The sequence below is a fragment of the Salmo trutta genome, chromosome 14 (genome assembly GCF_901001165.1).
Source record: "Salmo trutta chromosome 14, fSalTru1.1, whole genome shotgun sequence".
NCBI classification, from domain to species: Eukaryota; Metazoa; Chordata; class Actinopteri; order Salmoniformes; family Salmonidae; genus Salmo; species Salmo trutta.
This window is the reverse complement of record NC_042970.1, coordinates 15,534,117-15,542,874: the sequence shown is the minus strand read 5'-3', so window position 1 is coordinate 15,542,874 and position 8,758 is coordinate 15,534,117. Positions and strand designations below refer to the sequence as shown.

General features: G+C 42.6%; 2 protein-coding genes across 2 annotated transcripts; one reads left to right on the top strand and one right to left on the bottom strand.

Moving 5' to 3' along the window:
• The first annotated feature begins 2,129 nt into the window (after positions 1-2,129).
• cisha (cytokine inducible SH2-containing protein a) lies at positions 2,130-5,122 on the top strand. Its single transcript, XM_029774607.1, has 3 exons — positions 2,130-2,611; positions 3,849-4,009; positions 4,203-5,122. Exons 1-3 carry the CDS (start codon positions 2,592-2,594, stop codon positions 4,697-4,699), a joined length of 678 nt encoding a protein of 225 aa, XP_029630467.1. The 5' UTR covers positions 2,130-2,591; the 3' UTR covers positions 4,700-5,122.
• On the bottom strand, positions 5,024-8,532 carry hemk1 (HemK methyltransferase family member 1). Its single transcript, XM_029774605.1, has 11 exons — positions 8,241-8,532; positions 7,905-8,078; positions 7,687-7,778; positions 7,452-7,545; positions 7,108-7,245; positions 6,944-7,008; positions 6,785-6,834; positions 6,559-6,664; positions 6,368-6,463; positions 5,863-5,973; positions 5,024-5,746 (listed from the first exon to the last, which is right to left on the bottom strand). Exons 1-11 carry the CDS (start codon positions 8,319-8,321, stop codon positions 5,689-5,691), a joined length of 1,065 nt encoding a protein of 354 aa, XP_029630465.1. The 5' UTR covers positions 8,322-8,532; the 3' UTR covers positions 5,024-5,688.
• Positions 8,533-8,758: the final 226 nt, after the last annotated feature.

Below are 8,758 nucleotides of genomic sequence, written 5' to 3'. Positions count from 1 at the left end.
ATCACATACTTTTTTTCACTCCACGGGGAGTTGAGATGTAGCAGGGTGTTGTGTTCCCTCCAAGAGGCATACGTTACACACACAGATGGACTGACAAACATGAAAGACCAATGGATGGTCTTACAGATGCCTCAGCCAAATTTCTCTATTGCAAATGTCACATAGACCTACAGAAGAAGCCTGTCCATCTGATGTGTTGTCCATAGGTTTTAAAAAATTCTGGTAACTTTCCCCAAATTAACAGTTTTTTTCCCCGGAAATCCTGGTTAGAGGATTCCTGGATTTCCTGCTTATTCCCTCGTGACTCCAGGAATCTTCCAACCAGTTTTTCTGGAAAACCAGGGCATTTGTGGAATATTACTAGAATTTTGCAACCCTAGTTGTCCATACCTTGCCTGTTGCCACTAAATGTTTGGCATCAAACATGTTTGTAAAAACAGATGATAATGAGAGGAATTCTAAATGAAATGTAGATGTTTTTCAGTATGTTGTCTTTTTCTTATCACTGAAATGATAAGTTAAAAAAAAAACACAAACTGCATGGGACTGATGATGCATGATTACAAGAGAGCCTCTTGTGGCCGCTAATAAAGGACAAGTAGAGGGGACAGGGAGGACACTTCTGACTAGACTGCTGCACCACTGACTGGCCTGTTGAGGAAGCAAATTACCATCTTTTAACATAAGCACAGATTGTCAACATGCACAGGCAGCCATGCATAAATACCACAGAGCTTAGAGCCTGTTAATTAAGATCTGCAAGGAATTTCTAAAATTTAAATAGCGAGTATCCTAATAGCCCACATGCCTTTGAGAGCAGGTTAATTAAAACATCTGACACTTTTTACATGTTTAGACTAACATAAGGTAAAGGCACCCCAAAAATCCATATATATTGACATATTACACAACATTTCTTCAACAGTGTATTGTCGTTCAATACTGGTCCCCCACACAGTTCCAGTTTAGTACTGCTACGGGCCTGATTCAATCATCAAGACCTTGATTAATTGAAACAGGTTTATTGGTGCTGGTCAGAGACAAAAGTCTGTACAACAGTGGGTTTCCAGCCAGGTCAGCCCAGCTGGATGACGAATTCAATTACCTTTTCAACAGTTTGTTTCAAAGCTTACCTTACTCTACTGAACAAGTCTATCACAAATAACGAGCCATTTCAGTGGCAAATTAATGTTAGGCCACCACACCAGACCTAACATCACATTTGTTTATAAGCAGGGGTGAAAGTAAGGCGGTATGGTCAAGCCCAAAAAACTATAGGCTATTATACCATTATTTGACATTACTGCATATCAGCCACATGAATAATTAGCGAATTGACTGGAAATCGGTTGGTATAAGCTCCAAATTGAGTTGTGGTTTGACGAGCAGTGGCGGTTCTAGACCATTTCAATTGGGGGGCCAAGCTGGGGCCAGTTGTACTGTTAGAGGGGCCAGTTACATTAGACGTTATTGTTGTCATATCGTTCTCTTCACTGCATTAGCAGGCAAAAGACCATGCTCCGCGTTGCCACTGTAATAATTACTTCATACTCCACATTTAAGGGGGCCACAAGGGGGTCCAAAATTGTTGTCAGAACCGCTAGTGCTGAGGTGAACACTTACATGTTGCCAAGGCGGAGATGAGTGACCGAGACCGTGGCGCGTGGACATCCGTGCAATGGGTCAGTGTCGCTTTAGTTTTTTTTTACAATAATTTCCTCCTCCAGGTTAGATGGAGGTCATATTGTATTTCTGTCTCCACTTTTCGTAGGCCAATTATATATGGATCAGACATCGTTTTTATTGATCTGTTTGTCAGTCAGCAGAGTAGGCTCCCATGTATTTTTTTATAATATAAAAAAAAAGGGTGCACGCACTTGGATATTCCGTACCCGTAAGAAATGACATCTACGTTCACCCTCTGTTTATAGGTATTTTCATCTGACGAATGTCTATATTATTTGGGAAAACCCTATTCGTTTCGCATACCCATTATTCTAGTGACTCAATTCCCCGAATGTGTAGAGGGCTGGCTGCAGGTCTCGTGGGCGGAGATAATCGCACCGATTCTTGGAAAGTGACTAGGGGGAAGGTAGAGTCCGATTCCTGGCAGCGAGCGCAGCAAGACTGAATTACTATGATGAATTTAGACTCACCAGGAACGAGCAATTATTTTATTTTTTTACACTGGCATTCACAGTAACAGATTTCAAATAATAAAATGTGGACACGCTCGGTGGCGGTGCGCATGACGTCAGAAGCTCCGGTGTACTGAACACTTCTCAGAATAGAATCACAGAGTAGAATTCTTGGAATTGGTTCATTTTAAAAGCCGAACCCACACACCCTCCCTCACATGCTAAGAACCCATTTTAGAGACAGCACTCATCTGCTACATTTCACATTTATTTTAGTGCTTTTGAATTAGATTGTTAGTTTATTCATTTTCGGATGCGTCTCTATTCACTAAACATTTGCGTGAGACATTAATTAGAATAAAATAAGAACATTCCTTTGTATCGACCAGCTATATATTTTCGTAAAAACCGCTGTGGAATTAAACTATTGTGGAATATTGAAGACTCACGATCATGATTCTTTGTGTTCAAGGGTAAGTTCACATTTCTATGTCCCTGTTCGATGTAACATTTCATGCTTTGATGTTGATATTCAAAATCAAATGGCAAAGACAAAAGTAGTGTTTCTCTCTATAAATTCCATTTAATTCAATAACAATTCCAGGTCATTCTTAGAATTCTGAAATAATTCAATTACTGTCAATTCCAATATTTAAATTCCAAGAACTCAATTCCCAATTAAATATTATCACTAACAATTGCACAAATTCTGTTGTGCAGATAGCCTAGCTATACTGTAAATAGAAATATACAAGTTGAAATTTAAAACAAATCCTGCAATACATTTGATACTAGGTTCATTAATTATAATATTACATTCCAAAAATGAAACGTTTTTACGATTCCAATTCAAACAGTCCAAACAGTTTAAATTCTAATCCAATTCAAAATCCATAACTTGAAGATTGTTTAAATTCGAATTGAATTCAACAGATTCTCCTCTTCATGCGTGATTTCAAGAATTTTATTGGAATTTCGAATTAAACTGGAATCGACCCCAACCCTGTTGTGAATTCATATATTATAATACTTCCAATTGTGACAAGTCTAACCCGTTTCTGAGCATCTAAATCAGTTCACACTCAGTCAGTGACACTGCTTGATGTCAGGGGTCTTTGTCTGGCCAATGTTACAAGGGAGCCATGCGAGATTTAATGTTGAGATTTGAGGTCTTGTAAAGCCACCACTCCCAAATTATGAGCTTTGTTCCAGCAAAACATTTTACCCCCCAACAAAACATTAAGGCCAAGGGTGGACTGGCCATCTTGCATTTCAGACAAATGCCAGATGGGCTGGTCCATTTTCAGCCCATTGGGCCTGTCTAACTTGTTTTTTTTGTGTGCAAAATGACAATTACTTGAGTAATAATGGGGGCCTCGGGGGAAAAAATGGTCTGGTGAGGGGTCCTGGAGGGTGGAAAATGGTCTGGTGAGGGGTCCTGGAGGGGGGAGAAAATGGTCCGGTGAGGTATCCTGGAGGGGGAAAAAATGGTGCAGTGAGGGGGCCTCGAGGGAAAAAAATTGCCTGGTGTGTTAGCAATGCCAGGGCAGATTTCTGGTTTCAGTCCGCCCCCTGATTAATTAGCCTATGACAATATTAGGACTTATCCTTTAACAGGATAGTGGGTAATGTAATGAAAGATTCACCTGGTTGTTCCCTACTGTCTCCTACACTTGTCCTGTGCTCATTGTTGTAGTCTCTTGTTTACAGCCCCAGACCACTGCTGTCTGGCAGCCCCACAGAGGGCCCCGTGGGCATGCGGACAGGGAGCATCTCCTCACCTCACTGCCTTCACAGCACCCCTCCACAGTGGGACCCCACGAATGACCTGCGCACCATCGCCAAAAACTTCTTCTACCTTGATACCTCAGGTAATACAAATTGAATATTCAAACTGTAAACTCCATCCAACAGGCTCCCTAAACCCCTGTTATGGATTTAATGTTTTTGGTAACAAGAGCTACTTGCGTTTCAATTCATCCAGCCGACTGCTTACTACAGGATTATTACTAAAATCTAAACCATTGAATAAGTGAATAAACTTTGACCTCTCTCTCTCTGCAGGCTGGTACTGGGGAGCCATCACAGCAGGTCAGGCCCATGCAGCTCTCCAGGCAGCGTCAGAGGGGGCCTTTCTGATTCGAGACAGCAGCCATCCCCTGTACATGCTGACCCTGTCTGTTAGGACTGCCCGTGGCCCCACCAGCATACGCATCCAGTACAGTGGAGCCCGGTTTCTGCTAGACTCCAGTTCGCCAGCCCGACCCAGCCTTTTGTCCTTTCCTGACGTGCCTAGCATGGTGCAGTACTATGTAGGACCAACGAGGAAGGTGCAGAAGGGCAAGGTGGAGGAGACTCATGGCGCCCAGCCCGCCCAGAGGACAGTTCAGGAGAGCACAGTAGTGCTGAAGCTCAAGCGGGCCCTGCACAAGCCCCAGGCCTTCCCCTCCCTCCAGCACCTCACACGCCTCACCATCAACCGCAGCACAGGCTGTCCGGACCAGCTGCCACTGCCACGCCCACTGGTGCGCTACCTGCAGGACTACCCCTTCCATGTATGAGGGTCCTCTGGTGCTGAATTAAATGAAACAGTTCAACTAAACCTTGAGGAGCGCTGTCAGTAAGAGGTCCCTGGCAGCTGGAAACAACATCACTGCACTGGCAACTAATGGAGCCACATCAGACATACGGTTGGTCATGAGACCATGTTTGGGAAAGAACCTTCCAGAAAATGGTGCCTGGTTTTGGATTTGTCAGAGGGAAGTATGGGTTCTGTGTACCACAATTCACAGAGGTGATTCATTGGAAAACACATGGTGCATCCTCGTGATATGAGGGATAGAGGTTTTCTTTCTGTTTCTGAGCAGTGGATTGTTTTTCAGTCAGATGTAAATTGTTTAATTTTTTGTTTAGTCAACATTGTCATTTTTTTACCCCCAACACTGTACATATCCCTTTTTTTATTAAAACAATATTCAACATGAGTTATACTGCTCCTGTCTTCAATGTCCCGTTGTCTTTTGGTGGGTCAAATGCCACAGAGCTTTATAGCCTACATCCACAGAAGAAATGGGTTGCATGGGAAGTGTGCCCAATCTTTATAACAGAGATTAAACCCCCCTCGGGTAAGTGTGTACACAGCAGAATCGACGAGGCAGTATAGGCTGGATTCAATGTGCTTTTGTGTAAGAGTGAATCTGAGTCAGCAGCCAAGTCAGCGGGGAGGGCGAATCCCTTGATTCGTAGAACTACTGAATGCCTTCTGGGAGGGTGAAATTCTGAGAGGGAGGGTTCTAAGAAAAGCCTCTCAGTAATTACCTTCAGCCTACTCCTCGCTCTGTCACTATCACCCTCCTTTATTGCCACACAAACACACATTAGCACCTACAATGTCCTCAGGTATAAATGTAGCCCATTTGTGCGTGTTTGTGAATTTCTACACTATTTGAGATCAGTAGTGTGTACAGTACGTGGCAGATAGATGGTGGGTGTTGAGGCTGTAGCAGGCTGGTCTGAAGCCAGTGAAACAGGATCCATATCTCACACAGTCTCAACGCTGGTCCTGATCTGTGTGGCACTCCTTTTTTTGAAGGATGCAGAAACGAGGCCTATAAGGGACAGAGAGAATATGAATCGGGCGTTCAATATTAATACATTTCTTGATCGAAGATTTTGTAAATGGAGTTATTTTAACAAAGATATAGCAGTGTGATTTACTCCTGACCTGTCAGTGATGTCACGATGCGTGTGCAAGTAGTGTAACCCTTCAACACTTTCCTCTACCCACTGCTGGATGAGATGTGGATGACGTGGGTCTACTTCCAAGTATACACGACTGCAAGACAGGAAGAAATGAAAACACAGTGAAGTGAAACTTCTCAAACCATTGAAAAACAGAGATCAAAGTGGTGAGATCTGCTTTACAATAGATCCAACAGAGTGACTAGACAGAAAGCTTCTTCATGTGCGACAACAAAACGGTACATCTAAAATAATATTGGCCTACTGTGACTATTCCCTTAAAAACAAACACTGTGGCCTGCATAAACACTTCCAATACAGTTTGGGGCTCCAGAACTGACCATATGGATATGATGAGAGGTAAGGTCACTAGGAACAATGGGAGGAGGGATATTATACAGATAGCAATGATACATTCATATTGACCAATTTCAAGGGTGTGATTTTATGTTATGTTCTAGATGCAGAAAATACACCCAGTGCCTTACCCATCGTTTGATAAGAGCTTTGGAGCCAGAGTCAGAATGTGTCTTATCACCTGCATGCCATCTTTCCCCCCATCCAGAGCAGCATGGTCCTCAAACCTGAGGATGTCAGCACAGAACACTGGAGTTCATATACCTCCATTTGAACTCTAAGTGTGCGTGCGTTTGTGTGTGCGTGCGACTGCTCATCTCACCTGAGGATTTCAGGTTCAAGTGATGTCATATCCTCTGAGAACAGGTACGGAGGGTTGCTGACCAAAGCGGAGACTGGACTGCACATGCTCACAATTATGTTTGCATCTAGAACATAACATAAAATCACACCCTTGAAATTGGCAAATATGAATGTAACATCTGTATGGTTCATCTTCCTTTACCGATTTTATATATCCCTCCCCCCATCATTCCTATTGACCTTACCTCTCATCACATCCATATGGTGAACCTCAAGTCGGTCTTGGAACCCCAAACTGTAACATACAGCCAATCAGGTTTGCACAGTCACAAAACATGAATTAATGTCGCTAATCAAAATCAGCTAATCAAAGTAAAATTGATATCCTGTGTTTTTATGATTACCTGTGTGAGTTCTCTCTTGTCAGATCCACAGCATCCTTGTTTTTATCTAAAGCAATCGCTCTGAGCTGAGAGAAACTCAAATATCAGTGTTGTTCGAGGGAAGGGGCTCAGAGATCAAGGAACATGATATGAAAGGGAGAAAGTAAAAGAGCGGGAGAGCACACCTGTGGGAGGCTCTTAAGTAGACTGAGGGAGATCGCACCAGAGCCACAACCCACTTCCAGGCACCTGAAACTGGTCTCCTCACTTAATCCAGTCCCCTGCTTCATCTGGAGATCTGTAAGCACTAGGCCAACCAGCTCCTGCACAGACAGACAGACGTGCAACCATAGCTTGACAGAAGGTCATGTCTCTGCAATGGAAATTCTGACGACAGTCACAGAATGAAATATGTAAATGCACTCTTATCACAAGAGACTATGGTCCCTTGTATTTCAAACAACTTGTTTTATAGTATGTGTGTAAGTGACTTGCCTAGTTAAATAAAGGTTAAATAAAAAAAGTGTACCTCAGTTTCAGGTCGGGGGATAAACACGGGAGGTCTCATCTTCAGTGTCAGATCTCTGAAGTCCCACTCTTCAATCACATACTGCACTGGCATTCTGAACACACAGCACATTTCACATGTTCACGCAATGTAGGCTACACTTTCCAATGAAATTCTTAGCCTTTCACAGAGACAGAAGAATAGGTCAAGTGCACTGTCACTGACTGTAGCACGTTAAGACTAAGCTTGTATGTACCTGGTGAGACGTCTGGTACAGAGCTCCCATGTCTGCTCTGTCTGTTCTTGTGTCAGGAATTCAGCCAGCCTGTCCTGTCCAATGCCCTCTAACTGCGAGGGGAAGAGGCTGAGGGTTAGATGATTCCTTCAGTGGGAGACCGATAGACTGAGAAGGATAAAAGCTGGAAAGGTGAACAAACGATTTGCAAGGATCATATTTTGGGTTCAGAAACTCACTGTTTTAGCACCAAGCAAATGTGCAATGATGTACTGGCTGGAGAGATGTGGCTCTGAGACACCTCTTTGCTGGAAATGGCCTGTCCATAACTTGACAGCTTGCTCCACCGTGAGCCTGCTAGCTGTAGGTAAGGCTGGGACGCATTCAGCCACACACGGAGACGTGCACAGCCACTGGAGGAAGGGAGAGAGCGAGACGGCGATAGAGAGAATATTATGAGGATATATTACGAGGCTTCATTCAATAATTAATTCCAGCTATGGTTATACTGTAAACAACGCACGTTCCTTGCAATCCACGTGCAACACTTTATAGGAAAGGTCATCTTAATTTACCTTGTGTCCAATAAATCCGTCTTTAAGTGGTTTAAAGCAGTTATAAACCTCGTTCAATCGTCTTCGTAATCGTATCCACATGGTATTCCACTTCCTCTTGACACAAGACCAACACGTGAAGCAGTTGACATAAAGAAGGTAAAAAATGTAGCTAATGTGAAATTCCAATATAAGCGTTTGACTATATTAATGAATATTGTGTAAAACCAGCTGAATGTGGTCTAAGTAAGTTGACTGTACTAACTATTAAATACAAAATAACCAACAATTTCAATCATTCATTAGGGGTATTAACTTCCGGGCATCATTCCTTTTTTCAGAATAATAGTGCATCAGATTAATTCATAAATCTTCCAGAATAAAAGTTAACTGTATTATGTCGATCCATACAATGAGGATGAAGTTAAATTCAGTTAAATTTTTAAGAAGCAAATTGCAGTACATGCTTCAAATTAATTCATACTGGATCTACATTTATTTAACATTTACTATAAAGATTTAATTTCCCAAATCTGACA

What these genes read in the sequence shown, in the direction of transcription:
- cisha (XM_029774607.1), top strand. Translation starts at nt 2,592, where the DNA reads ATGATTCTTTGTGTTCAAGG. An exon ending in ATGATTCTTTGTGTTCAAGG is followed by an intron (nt 2,612 to 3,848) that starts GTAAGTTCACAT and finishes TCTTGTTTACAG; the next exon opens with CCCCAGACCACTGCTGTCTG. An exon ending in CTTCTACCTTGATACCTCAG is followed by an intron (nt 4,010 to 4,202) that starts GTAATACAAATT and finishes CTCTCTCTGCAG; the next exon opens with GCTGGTACTGGGGAGCCATC.
- hemk1 (XM_029774605.1), bottom strand. Translation starts at nt 8,321, where the DNA reads ATGTGGATACGATTACGAAGACGATTGAACGAGGTTTATAACTGCTTT. An exon ending in ACGGATTTATTGGACACAAG is followed by an intron (nt 8,079 to 8,240) that starts GTAAATTAAGAT and finishes CCCTTCCTCCAG; the next exon opens with TGGCTGTGCACGTCTCCGTG. An exon ending in ACAAGAGAGAACTCACACAG is followed by an intron (nt 6,835 to 6,943) that starts GTAATCATAAAA and finishes TGTATGTTACAG; the next exon opens with TTTGGGGTTCCAAGACCGAC.